The following is a 20,288-nucleotide window of genomic DNA, read 5'->3' as shown; positions in this document are numbered from 1 at the left end:
GGACTAATTTTAGCAGGTAGTTTATTTCCTGTTTGAGACACACCTCTCTCAGCGGTGGCGAAGCTCCAGATTTATCCTCACAGTGATTCTGGTTTATGGTGTAATTTGTGACTCAGAGTCCTGCAGCGAAGCCTTGATACATTTAATACAATCAAATCGAAAACGGCCTCAGTCGCCAGGAGCTGTTAAAATGAAGGGAAGGCAAAAAAAAAAGAAAGAAAGAAATGACCTGCTAAGTCGCTGCAGGGCTCTAGGAGTGAAAATATGAAATAAATATTGGCCTGTTTAGTCACATCTGTTCATATTTTATCTTTTTTCTTCTTCACTTCTCTAAGATTAATAGCTGACACTGTCTGAATAGTTTCATGAGGTAGCAATCCAGTCAGCATGTTTGAACGGTCTTAAAGGAGTAACCCAAAAATTTAGTATTTCCTTAATGTTGGATTCAAAAACACCAGATTCAGCACTGACCACCCTACGAGTGACTCGTTCAATATGAGAATGACATGCAAGACTGTTTTAGTTTGATGAACAGTGTGGAAAGAGCTTTGTTTTCTCTTGTCGTGTGGGTGTGTCAGAAGCATTAACCAATCAGCAAATGCCCTGACATTGAAAATACCCAATCAGCAGTGATGCTGTGCAATACCACTACAATACAATACGGGCACACTGCTCCCAACTCAACCGCATGTGGAACTATTTGGTGAATTTTTTTAGACCACACAACTTTAAATATTTGATGTTAAAGAGCTTAACATCAAATCACATTGAAGGTGACCAATGAGGCCGATCAGGACTTTGGAGTTCACTTATAACTTGATCGACCTTTTACATCCAAAGCTGGAAAAGATTTGCGTAAGTTCAAAGAGGTGGATTTTGACGCAGGGATCTTTTCTCAATCCTGACTGTGATAGATTCCCCCGCTCAGGTACTGTAGAAAGCCAAGAAATACATTTAAGGAACTTTGGCTATCCAAGATTTTTGCAGAATCGTCTGGTTTTTGAGTCCTTTATCTTTCTTTCTGCACTTTGCTGAACTGGTTGTATCCCCTTCTTGATTTAGTACCTCCAGCCAGGAGGAAAAGTGATCAATTGAGTTTTCTTGTCGTTAGCAGGCAAAAAAAAAAAAAAAAATCAAAACTACTTGGCAGGATTTCTTTCAAACTTGTTGAGGGAGTGGAGTTTTAGGAGGGAATCCATCAGGTTTAGCTTTGATCCCGATAAAGGAGTACAACAATTCAACAGGCTGTTTTTCACCATTTCTTGTCATTTAAGATTCACGCTCTTGAGTAACTACAATGAAACTGCATGGGAGAGTGGAACATTATTTCTTTAAAACTATCTTGAACATTGCGAGAACTCAGTCATAGATGGATATGCATGAAATTTATGTGACAGAAATTCAGGTAATTAAATTTAGAGATATAGCGATCGTTCCAGCGGGATCCGTGTTCTACATTCATGTTTTCAAGCTGAAAGAACCCTCAATAGGTCTAGAACTAGTATAACAGAAAACAATGTGAGCATTTTTGCGAAGTTCTATTCAAAAACACGGTGCAAAAATGTCTCCCATCAAAGATCGTCTTCGACGGTCCCGCCTACGTCCCCTTCTCATTCCTGCAGCTCATCCCTTGTTCCTGCCGTCTCAACGTTTCTGTGTGGACCTGGGCCTAAATTGAGCACAGATGCTTCGGCCCCCTTTGCAGCCCTGTTGGCTGTTTCATGTTGCTTTGAAAACCCTGATTGCCAGACGGCTTTTACAGATGAAAAGTGGTGCTAATTAGCATTCAGCCCAACATGCCCCACCTCTGTTGCTGCTGTCATTGTTCTTAAGCTGCATCAGATGTTTAGACCTTTTTTCACGAGGTGATGACATTTATCTACATGTTGCACATTGGAGATTTAGTGCCTTTACTTCAGATCTACCTTTTCTCGGAGCTGCTTTGTGTTGAACAGAGTTTCGGCTGCTTCGATGAAACATTTCTTGCTATTAAACACTGGTTTAAAGTGACTCCTTTTTCATTTTTGAGGAATACGGAAGCATATCTGCAGATGATTTTTGGTAAATAACAACCTAAATGAGACAAATCTGTTGGATTTGTCTTATCAAAGTATCGTTTTTAGAGGAACAGTCAGTATTTTATCCCTCATTCCTTCACCTTTTGCAGATTCCTTACTCTCAGTCGGTCCGTCTGGGCACAAACTGTTGACCTGAACTGTTTTCACAGCTCCTGTACACTTCCTCTTTTTACTGCGGCATGCACACACACTAGTGCACACACCAGGTTGCCGGCTGGCCTCTGGAGCCCTCGGGGGGGGTGTGCGTTTAAGAGTGGGGTTGTTTTCCAAGCTACATTTTGCTGCCACATGGATGTAGAGTGGTTTAGTATGTCTGCCTGGCAGGCCTCCTCTCACACATACACACACAGTCCAATTCGAAGGGAGTTCCTCAGGCAGCCAGACAAGGCTCCCTTTCACACTCCAAGACACAGCATCAGATTGGGCCGATTGTGTACTTTACATGCTGTGTTTGTACCATGTGTATCTCTCCTTACATTTTCTCTTTCCATTTCTTTCTGTTTTCTTTTCACACACACATTTTGGATGGTGACTGAAGGTTTTTGTCTGCGGGGAAAATGGAAAAAAAATAAAAGCGCATAAAACAAAGTTACACTGAAATCATTTGTGCGCTCTGGGTGTGGTCCGGAGGACATTTGGTGTAAAAGGTGACACCCTGGTCTTCGATCCAAATCTGACAAACACACACACACACACACACACACACACACAGCAAGCATGGAAAACTTGTGATGTAATGACGCCACAGTTCTCTCGTAGGAGAACATAACCGCCGCACACGGGATCGCAACACAAGCGAGGGCCGTGGACTTCAGAGCGTCGTGTTGATTGCGCAGGTCGAACACACACACAGCTTCAAGAGCGTTCGCTCTAAACACTCGCCTGGATTCATAAAAAAACCCAGAAACCAAAATTGCTACCACAACATTACGGCTGATTTTTTTTTTTTTTTTTTTTTTTACCGACGAGGTCACAGAAGCCCTGATGTGAGCTGAAAACCAGAAAGAGGTTTCTCTTAATGATGGCAGGCACAGAGTCTGAAAGCTTTTTTTCTTGTGCATGTGTCGCCTAGCAACTAAGAGAAGCTGGTTTTTGAGACACCATGAAGCATGAAGTGTGTATGTGCGTGTTTCTGCAGCACAGTGAACGCACTCACATTGTTTTGGCTTTTCTCCAGTTAAACTTTAGCCTGGCATGAATGCAGCTACTTGATTGACTTACATATTCCTACTGCCTGTAAACATCACGCCGCCGTTCAACCGCTCCGTCTTGACTTGTGAGTAATTTGATTTCATCGCTGCAGTTTACTGCAAACGCGACGCCTCGTGAAACAGTCGGACGTTTTCGCAGCCGTCCATTCGGGTTCTGTTTGAGCTGAGAGCATAAATGACAAAAATGTTATGCAAGAAACAAAAAATAAAAATCCTTTTTATCTAGATTTTTGAACATTTTAGAGAAGGTCACTTTTTTTGTTTCATTTGGACTAACGCAAATATGTCTCTTTTTTTACTCGCATTACACAACGTGACAAGGCACTTAATGTTTTAACTAGTAATAGTTTTATTACACAATCTATTCCATGACAATGCTGCAGCAGGGAAATGGTAAACTTATGTCAAAGATTTTTTTCACCTGTAGTAAAGTTTTCTCTTTCGTTCATTCAAAAGCCACAATATCAGCTCCACAATGAGCTTGAATATCTAGTTTTGTAATTCTTCGCCCAAACGTTCACCGTTCACTTTAGGGCTAAAATAAAAGCGGCGCCAGCGCAGGATGAGAGCACACCCAGCTTCAAACCGAACCCTGAGGCGTCTCTGAGGATAAAATACTGCACACAGCTTCAGGATCAGAGGTACGGTCAGATCCAAGGTGGAATAAAGGGGAAGTCAGGGTTAAAGGTTAAGCACACACCAATGAGGGTCAGGGTTACAGTTTGATAACGTGTGTGTGTGTGTGTGTGTGTTAGTGTGTATGATCTGGACAGGGTTGTTCTTGTCAAAGCAATGTCAGCTGCATCTACACAGTCCCTATTTATATTTTTTGAACAGATTTATCGGATATTTTACAAGAACCTCACTTTTGTGTGTGTGTGGTGTGTGTGTGGGGGGGAGGGGGGGTTGTTGACGTATTTTCCATGTACATACAACTTTTCTTGACTCACATGCACTTAATTTCTGATTTTGATCACCAAAAATCTCACGAAATCTGTCTCTCTCTCTCTGCAAACACACTCCTCTGACACACACACACACACACTGTCCAAGCAGAGCTAGCTAGCAAGCAGGTCGTGCTAAAAATACCCTCGTCTGTTCTGTTGGGGTTGGCCTGGGGGCGAACCTGGGCCCCGGCTTATAAATGTCCTCTTTGTAGCGCAGTGGAAATGTCCAACAAATGACTCTTTTATTAGGTAAGACAAAAAAACACAGCTAATTATGTTTATTCAGATCAACGCCGCGACTCGACCAGCACACACACACACACACACACACACACACACACACACAACTGCTCGCTGGAGCGGGAGAGGAAGAAGTGAGCATTTGAAGAAGTTTTGAAGCAGAAATATTCAAGTGAAATTTGTAAAGAAAAGAAGAGAAAACAGAGGCTGATGGGAAATAAACAGCAGGAACTGAATGACATTTACAAGTGTGAGAGCAAAAAAGGGAGGATAAAGAGCTTTTTTTTTTTTATGGCTGACATTTGCAGCCAATAAATTGTCAAATGTGCAGTAAATATTCAAAGGATGCACGTTACTCCGATCTGTTATTCTCACTTAAGTTGCTTTGGTCAAAAGAGTGTGTGAATTTTGCGTATGCGTGCATCAACCTGCGTGTCAAAAGTTTTTCCTGGATTTAAATAGCTTCTCTGACTCCCATGTTGTTGTTTCACCATCCAACTACTTCTGCTGAAATCGTTTGCAGTTAAATTAATTCTTTCAAATTGAATTTATATTCACCCTTCAGCCAGCTGGAGCTTACTATTGCAGCATTTTTTTAAATAATTATTATTCATGATGGCGCCTTTTTATGCTTTTTTTTTTTTAACCTAGATTTAGTTTTGGGTACAGTTGCTGTTGTTTTTGCAGTGTATCAAACTTTTTTCATCTTCATATCAGAAGATTTATTATGGAATACCTTGACAACCACTACTTTAATATCTGAAATTATTCTCTGCCCTTCCTGTTCATCGGATTGCTAAAACTGCAAGCTGAACTACTGACAGGGAGAGACGCAGCATCCTGATTGGTTGTTTTCTCTCAGGGCAACTGCAGCTGAAGTGTTTTGCGCTGATGACATTTTTAACTATGATACGGCGTGAGATGAAGCATCAGATGAAGCATCATTTCACCTTCTTCACCTGAGGGCTGATAGGAAGGAACAGGTGAGTCAGATGTTGGATGAGGATGTAGGTCAGAAGGTCGGTGGTTCAATTCCAAAGTCAAATTATCTTTAAGTGCGATACTAAACCCCAGTTTGTTCGCTGGGTGCTGCAATGGCTGATCAGATGCGGGCTTAATATCTCCTTCAAGGATCGATAAAGTATCAATAAAAATTTTTGTGAACTTCAGAAGAATTGGTTCACCAAAATGAATAACTGAAAAGTAGACACAGTTAAATCCAACCAACTTTCTTAGAGGGACATTTTCTTTGTAAAAGTTAAACAAAAAAAACTCTTGCAGAAAGGTAAATCTTAGATTGTGGCTGTAATAATGGTTAAAAAGTGAGAAAGCAGCAGTGGCAAAGAAGGCAGAGAGAGGAAACGGGGTCAAAGGCTTTGAGGGAATTCCTTCTTTCTTTTCAGCTGTCAATCATTCAATACCAAGAAACCAGTGTGTGAGTTTTTATGTGTGTGTGTTTTGGAATGGTGCTTGACTCGACAATGAACCCCGTCCCTTTGCGGTCACGCCACGCCATCAGTGACAGAGAGTGAACACGAAAGGGAAGGTGGGATGAGAGGAAGGAAAGGGATAAAGGGTGGAGGAGGAGGAGGAGGAGGAGGAGGAGAGATAAAGAATGAAAGGGGGGGGGGGGAATGAGAAAGAGGCGAACGCCAAGAGCGGAGCGAGAGAAAGCGAGCGCAGAGCGTGGCAGAGGAGGCGGGGAGGTGGGAAGGGTGCTCGGTTCAAAAAGGACGGATTAACGGGAAAGGGCTTTGGATAGTTCAGCCAAAAAACAAGGAGAAAGGAGGGAGAGAGGAGGAGAGAGAGAGGGTTGGCCCCTGACCTGGGGACATTATAGAGGGGGAGATTATGGTTGTTCAAAACTCTCTAAGCACTCACCCCTGGACCCGAGCTAATACCCCGCCACTACACCACGAGAGGAGAACAGAGGCTGTGTAGAGCTAAGCTAACATGAAGGAGATACCCCATATCCAAATAAACATTTGTATGTTTTTATAAAAAGTTAAAGTATTTCCTATGTGTCCAAAGCGAGAGACGAGTCCGGCCAATGAGGGTAATGGGTCGGTGAGGGGTTGTTTTGTTTTTTTTTGCCATCACAAACAGATTATATAGAACAAATAAAAAGTTGAAAATAGAACGTGAACAAGAGAACACTTTTGAGTAAAAGCAAAATTCCGTGTCCATTCAGTGAGGTAAATGTGATATCACATTTTGTCTTTGCTCGTTTAAGTTTCACGTTTTTGTTTCACGCACCGTGAATCCAACATGGGATTACGTATGGAATCTGATTTGTGTCACGTTAGGAAGGGAAGAAACTGGAGCTGAAGTACCTCAGAAGTGCTCCTGAATCAGATTTGGATCTCATAAAAGTGTAAACGGTCCATTTAGGATCAGAAAACACAACCAACGACCGCATTCGTTCTTATTGACCTCATCTGACACACACAAATGTGTGTCAACCCCCCCCCCCCCGCTCCACCCCTTCCACGCTCAAAAAATAGTCCCCAGACATCCAGTTTATTCCCCTTCAGTGAAAGCCTGAAATGAAAACGAAAAGTTTTCACAAATTTGCCCGTTCAATGAAAAAGAGCTTAAGGCTGTGTTCGGGCCTGGGACAGCGGGGGTGGAGGAGAGAGCAATGGGGGGGGGGGTTCTCAGGGTGAAAGAAGGGGCAAGGGAGAACGCTGCCAACACCTCCTACTAATCTGAACAAAAGGATGGATGGATGGATGGATGGATGGATGGATGGATGGATGGATGGATGGATGGACGGGCTAAATTTTAGGATGGATCATTTTGCCATAAAGCCTTAAAAATCAGTCACTTTTGAGTCAGGGAAGATAAAAACTTGGAGGGATGAGGTGATGAGTGAAGAGAATTGTACGATTTGAAAAGAAAAGGAGGTGAAGAGTGTATTTTAAGGTATTAAAATGAATTATGAAAAGTTAATGTGCATCACAATGGCATGAATTCAAATGACAATTTTTTTTTTTAAATTTAAAAAAAAAACTTGCTTATGACTCGGATGGATGAGACAAAAATAAAAATAAAAACGTTGAAAATTTGAGTGATGTGCGGCAGAAATGAGGAGAAACCATGAGAGAAGAGGAGTCTTGGAGGTTCAAGGGTCCTGCCTTGAATGTTAACACTGTTACACAAACATAAAGGGCTGCCCCTTGTGCCCGCTCATTGAACTTTGTATCTGTGTCCTAACAAACGCGCTCAGAAAGAAAAACAGAGGAACGAGGGAATCGTTTGGGATCGTAACCTGAGACTGCTGGGCTAACACACTTCTGTGCACGTGTGCTTAAGTTAGCGCGTGTAGCCGTGTGCATGTATGTGCTCATATACTTGTAGTATTTCCATTTACCGTGTGTGTGTGTGTGTGCATCAGGACTGTGTAACCGCAGCTATGCGGTGCACGGCGAGCTGGACCGCAGTAATGGAACCTTAGCATAGATGAAGCCACCAGGCCTTACAATCCCGGCTCTGTCTGAGGCAGTTAAAGGCACAATCCGCCTCAAAAAAAAAAAACCCCAGCATCCCACCGGTGCCGTAAGGCGGAGAGGGTTTGATGTGTTCTTCAACTGGAAAACACAACGTAAGGATGAAATCTCAGCTGGGACTCGTTTGTTGGACCGTGTGTGTGCGAGGGACCAAGCTGATCGTTTGCACCATTAAACCAAGCGTGGATGGAAACGACTGAAAGGGCCGCAAATGTCGGTGATACGATTGCTGCTTCTTTCACTTTGCTGTGAGATGATAGAAATGTTATTTTCTCCCAACTTTTATGACTATTTAAGGCCAAAAACAGTTTTATTTAATTTTTCTTTTGTCTTCCATCCTCTCATGATATTAAGTTATGTTTTCAGATTTTTCACTTTTGAATTTCTGTTGTAAGCAAACACTAAAGCAAACGCGTTCAAGTGCAACACAATATATCACTTCGTTTTGGTAACACCTGACCAGCGACAAAATGAAATTCCTGCACTGTTGAGATTTTCGTTTTAACTGCAATACTAAAGAGGAAGAAAACTGAACATATAAGTGAACGTGGCACTTGAATTCATAACGAGGTCAGGCCAAATTCATAGTTAAAATAAAGAAATACTTCTATTGCATTTCAATTTGGAGTAATTTGGTTTGTGAAAGAGCGGCAGATGGTGGGACAGGTGAGGAAGATGATGAGGAGGAGGAGGAGGCACAGCGAGAGAGAGAGAGAGAGAGAGAGAGAGAGAGAGCTGTCAGCACCATGAGAGATGAAGAGTGTTTGGTCTGCGGGATTGTTATTACTCTGCCCACCATCATTTGCACTTCATCACTGCAAAACAGAGACAAGAGAGAAGCTGGCAGGCAGAAGGACAACAGCAGAGAACGAGTGCAGGGGAGTGTGCATGAATGGAAGCAGCTGCTACGTAATAATAAAGGGAATAACTGATAAGAGGTTACTCCCAAATAGAAGTGTGTGTGTGTGTGTGTGTGTGCGTGTGTGTGCGTGCGTGCGTGCGTGTGTGTGTGTGTCTCAGAATCATTCACAAACTTAACACACAGTACAGTCTGAGTCTCTGTGCCATGTGTTCATTTCCTCTGGTCTGACCCAGATTCAACAAGGTCTGTCTGCACTGTGTGTGTGTGTGTGTGTGTGTGTGTGTGTGTGTGTGTGTGTGTGTGTGTGTGTGTGTGTGTGTGTGTGTGTGTGTGTGTGTGTGTGTGTGTGTGTGTGTGTGTGTGTGTGTGTGTGTGTGTGTGTGTGTGTGTGTGTGTGTGTGTGTGTGTGTGTGTGTGTGTGTGTGTGTGTGTGTGTGAGAGGTATCAGGACTAGGCCAGGAGAAAGGGTAACCTGATGTTTGCCCTAGTTGAGCGGGAATGTTATCAGTTTGATTCTGTGAGGTGAGGAAAATTAAAGCCAAATAAATAACTTCATTACCTCTGTTATCATACATTAGAAACATGTATAAAGGAAAAAAAGCTGCACGATTATGTTTCATTTCTCGTCAAAGTTATCCTCTGAACTATTGATGACTTTGGCGACCCCTAGTGGTGGGACAAGGTCACTGGTTTACAGAGTTTTTGCATCCAAAATAAATCACATTGCATTAATTCGTCTGAAAATTAAGGAAGACTTGTTCTCATTATGAAGATGTTTTTCATTTTGCGGATAATTAGCGTGTATTTTGTATCAAACATAACCATTCACCTGCAAATAGAAATTCAGTCACACCACCTGATGTAAAATCCCTTGAAGATTCTTAATCCGTAAAACTTCTTGAGTTTCTCAGCCAAAAATCATTCTTCCAAATAACTTAAAGAAATGGGGACTTCAGAACATCAGAATGTAAAAAAAAAAAATCTGGGATCCTGAACCAATTGTAAACTTAATTCATCCCATTCTTTTAAACCCGGAATTGTCAAAAACAACAGAGATATTTTATTTCTCTGCTGTTAGAACAAGTTTTTTTTCTTTTTTTCTTTTTTTTTTTGTGAACTGCTCCTTTAATGTAACTGGAGATTTTGTTCACAGATTAAGAGCTGACTCCCGTTCGTGTTCATAAATCATATTGTTAGACTTAAAGGTGCACATGGATGTCCATGCACCTACATGCAAAGCATATTGTTTTGGGTACATGAAATGTGTAACTAATGTTGATGCATACGTGAATCTGCAGCATTAAGGTCATGTTTCAGTGTGTGTACGCTGCTCAGTAGTAACACTCCTGCTTGGCACCGACCCTTCAGAAAGCTCCAGCTCCTAATGAGAGCAGACAGGTCTTTGGCAGAGTAACCATAAACCTAACTGCAGATGGCTTTAAAATGGATCCGTCACAAAAATGTGCTTCTGCTAATGCTGCTACTGCTTGTGTGGAGTTAAAAATACACTTCACGTACATGAACACGAATGGAAAGACGTCAGGAGAAAAACTGAAATAAAATAAATGACCAAAACGTAACAATGGAAAACAGGAAATATTGAAACTTTAGCATGCAAGAAAAAACATTTTGGACAGTTTGGAGTCAAAAATGTGATGTTTCTACTGTATGCATGTTCAAGCTCACCTACAACTACTTATGTTTATTTGTACCTGCAACCCAAAGGTCCCTCCATTAACACAGCTATGATGTATTCAAGTGATGTTGAAGTAATCCGAAAAAGTACTCCCCCTATGAGAAGATTCACTCAAACCCCACCATATATCAGAACACAGAACCGCCGACGTCAGCTTTTGAATGAACGTAAGGATGAGGTTTATGGTCACAAAATAAATCATTAATCAGACATTTCAAAAGATTAAGCTTCAATCTGACTTTGCACCACCTGATCAGCAGAGCTGGAGATCACAGTGGAGCATTTAGCTCCCTAACAATCTACGTCCTTCAGGAGTTGGTGGAGACCAAAAACACAGAGATAAAACAGAGGCGCTGACAACTGAGAAAAGAACGATGTGTTAATACCCTGTTCACAATTTGTTAACTCTACACCAACATGGCCACAGAAACGGTCATGCCTCTGATTTTAGAGAAGGATCATTTCATAAATACAATGATTAAAGGTGAGTTTTGTGGTTACATGGTTTTGAATGACCTTCCTTGGCCTCCGATGTGAAGAATTTTTTTTTGAACAAATGCCATTTTGTTCTCAGAATTTGAAGCGATCTTGCTCTGACTCTCTTACTCTGGGCCCTTTTCTGGCACAAAATGACCAGCATCTCTCATTATTTCTTGAAATTAACTCAACCTTTAAAGTTTTTTGAGGTCGTTCCCCAAAAACTTTCCCCACTTCTGAGCATGTCTGACATGTCTTCTCCATGAGCAATCAGACTAGTAGCTGGGACATAAAACCGCATCTGGCCAATAAGGTCCCATCAGATCTCTGCTCCCACAGAGCAGATGATTATTAGGCTGCAGCCCAGCGTCTGTTTCGCTCTCATACACATGATTTACCGACATTTAAGAGGCATTAGGCTGCTTACATCAACTTCTAAACCTTAATCTACAGATTAGATCCCAATCTAGCCTCAGACAGGAGCGGAGGAGCGGCCAAAACTCTCCTCCCTCCGCAGATCCCCCCCCCCACCCCCCCAAGTTTTTGGCTCCTTTGGGGGACATTTGGTCCTAATAAGTATAGGCAGCTTTTTCATTGCTCTATCTGGCCGACACCCCCTCTCAACCCGCCACCATTAAGTTGGCCGTGGTCCTCGGTTGCATTCCGGGAGCGCGTCTCGCTCGGTGTCAGATGTAACGGAGAGGAGCACCGCGAGTTCAAGCCCCGCACGCTGCCAACGTGCCTCCACTCGTCCAGCTGCTGCTGTTTTCCTTTTTCTTTTTCATGTTTCTCTCTTTCTCTCTAACCCCCCCCCCCCCCTTGCTCCCTGCCTTTCTTTTATTTGGTCCACCCCCCCACCCCCCACCCCCCGATCCTTGCTGTAGACGGGCTCCTGGGAGCCATCAGTCCCCGCTGACAGCCGCCGCTTAGTAGCGCGACTCGCGTGGGGTCAAACCAGAAGCCCAAGCGCTCCTTTCCCATCCTTCTGTCCTCATTACTCTTTAATTCAGAACGTTTAAGCACAACTTTAAGATAGAGTTCGAAGATCGACGCCACAGTTTTTTCAACTTTATGATCGATAATAGTCGATGCGCTTCAAATAATTTATCAAACGCACTTGTTTCTGAGCCTCTGAATTTTCCTGATTCATTTGGGAGACCTGCGGCGTTCTGGTAGCTACAGTAGGAGAGAGGAGGAGAAGAGGAGGAAGAGGAGGGCGCTTCACCCTCACATCAACCCGCGCAACTTTCTAATTATTCTTCCTACTGTCTCAAAACGACTCCGAATAATCAGCAGGTCCTCATTTTTGCGGATTAAATAAGGAAAATGAAATCTCATGGAAATTTCTTCTCTCTTTTTCTTTCTTTCTTTCTTTTTTTTTTTTTTTTTTTTATAACTACACGGAGACACCCGCCGTCACTAATTGCCATCCCATCTGATACAAGCGACAGTCCGTCAGGCTGTCTGCCGCTTCGAGTCGCGCCCCGACACGCTCCAATCTGAGATAATTTAAAAAAAATAATAAAAAACCCCGATGAGATCGCCTGATGGAGCCAAGGTGGAGCGGGAGATCGATTTCAGGCCAATAAACTGATCAAAAGTGAAGGAAAGTCTTTAGTTGTGGTGTACGTGTTGCACATGACGAACCAGTCTAACCTGAAGAACACGTTTTGACAATACAAACTATACCGATGGGGACCCCCATGAGAACGTGATGGGATGTAAAACTAAACTGATCTGAGTTGTGAAAATAATAAGGACCTTGCTGGAAAAGACGCAAACTGGTGATTCTGTGATGTTTATACAGGTAGAATTTTAATTTGAAGAGAAAAAAAGAAAAACCCACCACCGGATTAGTTTATTAAAGATTCTCGCAAAATCTGTGAAAATGCGCGTTACTGATTCGCGCGTCAGGAACAAGCGCGCTCAATAACTCTGGTAAAAAAAACAACAACAACTGAATGAAATCATAGGTCAAAACGCAAAACTGTCAGTAAGAGTATAAAATCGCAACAGATAACATTGATTTCATCATGCACGGATGAAGACCAGAACCCACGGTGACCCAGACACTGTGTCTCGCTCCGCGCCAAGCCCCCCTCCCCGCCCTGAGGGCGCGCTTACCTGCAGAAGCCAGTGGCAGGTCTCGCCGATGAAGGGGAAGCCCATGGATCCTTTGGGCATGGGGAGCTTACAGCTTTTATCCCGCGTGGCCGTCCATCTAAGCTGCCACAGCTGCTGGGACACGGCGAGGAGCAGCGCCATGGACACCAGGCAGGCGGCCAGAGTGGCCAGAGCCGAGACGAGATCGAAACTGTCGAACAGCATGGTGATGGAGAGCCCCGGCAGTCTCTCTGGAGCTCTGGAGGACTTTCAAAAAAGTCAAAAGTTGTGCTGAAGTTTCTTTAAACTTTGTAAGAAAAATCGATGGATTCTTTATCTTAAAGCTTTTATTATCTTTCTTTTGCGTAAAAGTGCAACGCTCCTTTACGCACGCCAAAAGCACCCGAAAGGTGGTTTTGTTTTCAAAAGAATGAATGAATAGTGTGGAGTTCTGGAATGAATCTATCTTAAAACAGTCTCTGTGCGTAAAAAAAAAAAAAAAAAGTGCAAATGAAAGTGGAGTGGATGAGATGCTACAGGTGAGCTGTGCTCCCCGGATCCGTGTCTGCGGTAACAGCTCAGTTTGTAAACTACAAAAATAAAACCATTAAACTCACTTTATTTAATGATGTAAGCACGTGGAACAATAATCACACAAGGCTGGGGACTGTCCTGATGTGTGAAATCTCATTTTCGGTCTCGTTTTGTGGCTCAAATATTTTAAAATCAAGCTGAAAATAAAAATCTTTAAAGTGACACGTTTATGTCAAAAGCTGGGACACCGTGGGACACGTGAAAATAGGAAGCCGAGTCCTGGAACTAACAAGGGCTTTACTTTTTAAAACTTCTCGAGGGATGGAAAGAGTTGGTTTAAGGGGGGAAAAATGAAGGAAAAACTTCCAGGAATCGCGTATCTTTCCTCTCAACTCCAAAAATGAAAGAAGAAAAAAAAAGCTTCTTTGCAAAAGTTTTAATCTCTCTAGAGCAAACACGCGCGGATTAAATGTAGACTTTTAAGATCCGTGAAGGTGCGGGAATGAAAAGGTGCGCAGGAGATGCTCAGGAGCCACCGTCCTCTGTCTGCTTCTCTTACTCTATCGTCCACTCTTTTCTCTGTGTACCTTTCTGTTTCTTGGAGCGCTCCTTTCTCTCTCTCACTCACTCTTCACTGGCTGCACATACAAGTCACCCTCAGTGTGTGTGTGTGTTTGTATGGATGCGTGCGTAAAGAGTGTGTGTGCGTCAAGCCAGAGGCACCAATGAGTGTTTATATAGTGCGGAGGCAACTGGAAGGCGAATAGGCGGCCAAGGGCTCCCGTCGCCCCCTCCAACCTCAGCCCACCTCAGTCCAGCGTCGGCTAGAGGGGGAGAGACTCTCCCCCCCCCACTCCCCCCTCTGCTCCACCTCCTTCAGCTCCTGCAGGACCCCCCGCCCTCCTCCACCCCATTCCCCTCTCCCCTCAGAAAAAGGGGTGGCGTAAAGTGAGCGGCAAGCGGCGCAAGAGGAGAGGAGGCTCGGAGCGTGCTGGAGCTGGCAGAGCGCCAATGAGAGAGGGGGGGGAGAGAGGGGAGGGAGAGAGAGAGAGAGAGAGAGACGTTACGTTTATGACTTGTTTCTCTCTGTAGGACGTGCACATTCTTGAACCAATCACCTGCGGACTAGGAACAGTCTGCGCTCCCGCATCAGGATAGATGTCAACTCATTTTTTACCAACTGGTTGAGACATTAAACTCAATTAAAGTTACTAACTTCACGTTAATAACTTAGAATATAAGTTGTCCAGTAATATGATTCGGATTCACTCCAAACTCAGCCGGGATTTCAGACGCGTTGACTCTGGTGCGTGTTTCTAGACGTCGCTTCAAAATCTCCAACCTCCGACTGAAAGTGACGTCATTTACGGATTAAACTACTGGCCCCATTAATTAAAGTTGATTTATAACTGTGGCGATTTAATTAATTCAATTCTAGTTTTCCTAGAGCAATCTAGGCTTTCTTTCTCTTTTTTTCTCACCTCTCTGCTCCATCCTATATTAAAAGCTCTGCTGACCTCCCAGCTGACCCGACGGACTTGAGGGTCACGGGTTCGACTCCACGTGTCCTCCTCCCTCCTCAGCTTCTCCTTCCTAACTCAGATCAATCAGACGTATAGGCGTCGAGAGAAGCAGAGGATACTCTCTGCGCACTCCGGCACCACCTCCAAAGCAAATGACTGGCTTCAATTAGGTCCGCTGTCTGTGATCAGAAATATTACGGGCTGTCCCTGACCCCAGCTGAAGCACACATACAAATGGTAATTTAGTTTTTCCAGTTCGTTGCACAATCACTATTTTCTTTGAGTTTAAGTTTTTCATCAACCTCCTTTTCCTCTTTTCATCACTCATTTAGTTTCTCTGCTGTTCTTTTCTTTTGCATAATACCCCTTTCATCCCTGTTAACCCCTTTATTCTTTTATATCTTTTTTTTTGTCCTTCATTCCCTCGTTCAGCACAGAATCAGCAACAAGTTCCAGAAGGATTTATGTTCCTTAGGGGTATTTCAGAACCTTCCTCCTCCGTCTCGTTTTCCGGTAACGACTCAATGCCGCCGCCTAGCGGAGGAAAAACACGCGACAGGCCGTCAGAAGGGAGAAACCAGAAATTAATGAGCATTAATCCAATTTCGTCAAACGTCTGAGTCAATTTCGAGAACTTTGGTTTTGCTTTAATAAAATATCATGAGATTAAATTTGCTCATAAATCAATCACACACAGACACACACATCTGGATCTTCCAATGCTATTTTAGTACTTACAGTAAAACGTGAGATTGAAAGTCAATTCTGAAATGTTACTATTTACGCTTATTTATGTTTAGTGAACTAAATCAGATGTGCAGACGTGGATTTCAGTCCAATATTCAAAGAACAGTTTATGTCTTTGCAACTGAAAACTTATTTTCAGCAGATGAAATAAAATATGTAGACATACTGTATGTTTGACTATGGCAAAAAAAAGTAGTCTTTTTTCTCTGTTTTTAAGCTCTTTCCTGCACAAATTCATAAATTAGCTAAAAATTCATTTTAATTGATTAATTTTCTTTCGTTAAAAGTTCAATGTTCAAACCTGAAATAAAATTGATTAATTATTGAGAGAAAAGCACATTTATGGGAACTGAACACTAATAACCAAAGACAATCACTTTCTTGAATGTTTAGTGTCCTGTTAATTTTTTTAAATATTCTAACGAGGAAAATACAGACACTCGAGAACTGACAAAGCTTTAGATATCAGACTAATATTCAGAAACACTCAAAAATGTATGTAGTTGAAGCATGTTTAACCTCAACAAACATCTCTGGATTACTGTTTTAAAAAAAATGTAATGAATGTAAATCCGCCTGCAAAACAGCCTGAAGGTACAATCCTCACATTCATCCACACGAGATGCTGTTAACACACACGGGTTATGCAAAACGTTACTTAAAAATCCTGGAAAATCATCAGTTTGGATTCTGTTTATGAGAAGGCCGCTTCAATATTATCAATATTAAACAAACAAACAAACAAACAGAACATAGCAGAACAATTGTCATTAATATCCTGAGTTGATTTTTAAAAGTTCACGTTGTTAATTCATGGTTTTGATGAACCCAGAGTCCAGAGGAACTTGAACATGCTGTGGTTTTATGGAGTCATCCAGAGTTTGCTGAGTGGACAGATGCGGCCCTGATTCACAGCTGATTCCCACACTTCTGAAAATCCTCTGACTGAACAGGTTGTAAGAACGGTGACGGTTCAAACGGCTCATGTTCAGTAGCTTCTGAACATTTGTAAATGCGCAGAAGCACCTCCAGAAAATTTCCATTCATTTCAGAACCAGGGATGTGAAGATTTGGTGGTACTTATCCCATTAAGCAAGTTAGATAATGACCACAGGCATGTGTGTGTGTGTGCGTGTGTGTGTGTGTGTGCGTGTGTGTGACTTCACAAAAGTCGAGACATCTTATCTTGACATTCCACATCTATGTCCGTTTAAGCTTTTAACATGTTACCTAAACACACGCTAACCTCAGTTAGCCCAGGTGGAGACATATTGCATGTGTGACTGTCATCAAGGCACAGGAAAGAGAGAGATACAGTGTGTGTGTGTGTGTGTGTGTGTGTGTGTGTGTGTGTGTGTGTGTGTGTGTGTGTGTGTGTGTGCGCGTGCGTGTGTGTGTGTGTGTTTTGCAGGCAAATGTATTTTCAATTTCCTCTGACCCTGAGATGAACTTTCACAGCCGAGGTGTTTAGCTTAGGCTTTAGAGGCTTAGCAGGACGCAGGAAGTGAACATGAGCTCACACACACCGGGCCGGAGAGAAGAACAAGAACAAGGAGAAGAGATGGAGGTCAAACAAAACACAGAATTTGTTTGGTTTCATTCGTGACTTAGATGAAGATGTTGAAAAAAAATTCTAAACTTTATTAAAAAATAAATAAATCTTGATTAATCTATATGCAGTCCAGATCGCACAAAAACAGAGGAGCATCATGGGGGATACATGAATAGGAAGTCAATAATTTTGAGATTTTTTTTTCTAACCTAATGTAACACCACTTTTACAAAAACATGAACAATAATCTAAATCATAATCTGATCTTGATCCAGTTACGCAAAATAACTCAGCATCTTTAATTGTCCACGCCTGGTTATCTTTATTTTGATTGGTCCATTTTTATTATTATTATTATTACCCTCAGTAGGTCAAGGTCTGAAATGATATTTGGGGAAATGTTTCAAAAGGCCTCGTCTCATAATGTTGAAGGAAGTGAAAAAGTGACTCTGAATCCAAATGTAGGCCAGGATATCATAAAAAAACAACCTTTATTGATAACTTTTCAAGACATTTAACGGAAAAACATGATGATTCCATCACTTGAAATTAAAATAAAACAGCTATAAACCCCAATAGAGGATGTACCTCCACTAAGGTCAAACAACTGGTCATTAAAATCAATCTTGAAGTTTTTGCACAGGAGAAAAGACGTCGGATCTCTCAGTTTTAAGGAGAGTGTTAAAAATAGATGGAACCTTATCTTGCTTGGCTCCAGCCTCTCCTTTTCATCCCATTTTGTGGAAATCAATCCAGCATTTTTTTTTTTAACAAACAAATGACTGATGCAGGAAAAAAAAAAAAAAACTTCACTAATGAAAGAAAAAAAAACAACAATAGCAGAAAACACAATCAAGATGTGATGCATAAAACCGAACCTTAGAGATGATAGCGACTTCATTACCCCCTTCCCAACACACTCACCCTGGTGACCCCACAATCTGTGTTATATTCCGGCACTCGCTGTCGAATGAGGTCAGCGAGCTATGACATCACCAAACTCACACACAGATGTATAATAAGATACAAACACACACACACACACATTGATTTTCAGCCAAAAACTAATTTATTCTCCACCGAACGAAAGGCTTCAGCATCATTAGCCTGCTGTTTTCTGTTTTTGGATTTGTGGGTGTTCCGGCAAACAAAAGAAGGGCAGGGAATTATGGGAAGTCGGTGCTATAGGACAGCGCCAGAGGGTTGCTATTATCTGCTCATGGAACACAAGCCATTTACGAATTAAGACACATTTTGGGTAGTTTTGGTATGCAGTGGCGGCAGATAAGTGGGAAACCTTTTGAACTGTGACCGACTGGTGGCGGAAGAAATATTCACAGTCCTTACAAGAATTTGTGTGCTTAAAGATTCACAAGTATTATGAGATTTTACTTTTGGTTTCTCTTTTGGAAATGTTGTTGATTAATTTTCCGAAGAATTGAAAGATAAAAAACTTTTTTCACTTTACAGTTGTTCAAAATGATAGTTTTGATGCTTGTTGTTGGCCTTATGTGTAATAATTTCACTTTTTAGTAGCCGTTCCAGACAAATGAGTGACTTTATAATAAGAAAATGAATAATAAGTGAAAATCCTTTTGGTTTTCTGGGAATTGAAGATGATCACAAAGGTTTTCCTTATATTAAGTCTGAGTCTATTAACAGGCTAGACCGATTATCTGAGCACATTTCATCGTCTTGACGTGCTCTTAGGTAAACTGACCAAACAGCTGTGTGGAACAGCTGGACAGCTGCAGACACACGTTACGACTGAACGATAAAACACAACCTGTTACAGCTTTTCACCTTTCAGAAGGTCACTTCTCTGGAATTTATTCCCAAAAAAAAAAAAGAAAAAAGAAAAAAAAAAAAGATGATAATTGCATTTATTCACATCCCCTTTCCATTACAGCAGAACACATTTAGAGGAGTTTTCTTTGCATGACGTAAAGTCTTCTCTGTCATATTTGTTGGATTAAAACAATCCCAGCTTTAGAAAAACAAAGACTGAAACTGGACATTTCATAGGAAGAGGAAAACTTTATGTGATGGGTTTGATGCTCCGAGTTAATGACTAAGTGCGGTTAAACAGAACAGGATTTCATGCAGATTCCTTGAACTAATTAAGCGGCTGTCTCTCTTCCTCGCTAAATTTTCTGGATCGGGGCTTGTGGGAAGACTTCTGAATGAACTAGGATGTGGGTTTTTTTTATGGTGCCCCACAAGGTTGGTGTGCGACAACTTAATTAGTGCCTAACTGGATCACAACTTTGTGTCTCCAGATGCTCGTTGCAATGGAGACAGACAAAAAAAAAAAAAAAGCATTTGCAGACGACGTGGTTGTGAACTTCAACCCCTCGTCTTCTCAGACTATCATTGCTGATGTTCTCTTGAGCCGAATGACTTTTGCTTCTACGTGATTAACTTTAAGCTGAACGGAGCAGACTTTAACAATCAATATTCAACGATAGCAATGATTTGATTGGTTTAACTGGCTTCCGGTGACGTAAAATGTTGATTTCGAACATTTTAAGGGTATTTGATGAGCTAAGAAATAAAGAAATTTCCTGGAATCTGAATCATCACGCATAAACATTTTATCTGGAATTTATGAGTTCTAAAATTATGGTGACAATGATTCCGACATGATTGACAGCCGTACCATCAGAACCCTTCCATCCTGACGAACAGGAGTCAGTTTCTATGTTGCAGAAGTGGGTGTTTCTGATTGGAGGGTTCCAAGATGCAAGCCTGGAGTACATTCCCTACAGAGATTCATCTGGGCTCCATCTCAAAGACTTTGACTTAAATG

At 41.9% G+C, this 20,288-nt stretch overlaps 1 protein-coding gene across 1 annotated transcript in view; it reads right to left on the bottom strand.

The window, feature by feature from the left end:
• The window catches only part of cyp26b1 (cytochrome P450, family 26, subfamily b, polypeptide 1), a 33,698-nt gene extending 19,266 nt beyond the window's left edge, over positions 1-14,432 (bottom strand). Inside the window, exon 1 of the mRNA XM_068308485.1 lies at positions 13,145-14,432. Within this exon, the coding sequence (XP_068164586.1) occupies positions 13,145-13,348 (204 nt within the window). The 5' untranslated portion in view covers positions 13,349-14,432. The remainder of the gene's footprint in view (positions 1-13,144) is intronic.
• Between the last annotated feature and the right edge of the window lie 5,856 nt (positions 14,433-20,288).

The sequence above is a fragment of the Antennarius striatus genome, chromosome 23 (genome assembly GCF_040054535.1).
Source record: "Antennarius striatus isolate MH-2024 chromosome 23, ASM4005453v1, whole genome shotgun sequence".
NCBI classification, from domain to species: Eukaryota; Metazoa; Chordata; class Actinopteri; order Lophiiformes; family Antennariidae; genus Antennarius; species Antennarius striatus.
The sequence above is the reverse complement of the archived record's forward strand: the minus strand, read 5'-3'. Positions and strand labels throughout refer to the sequence as shown.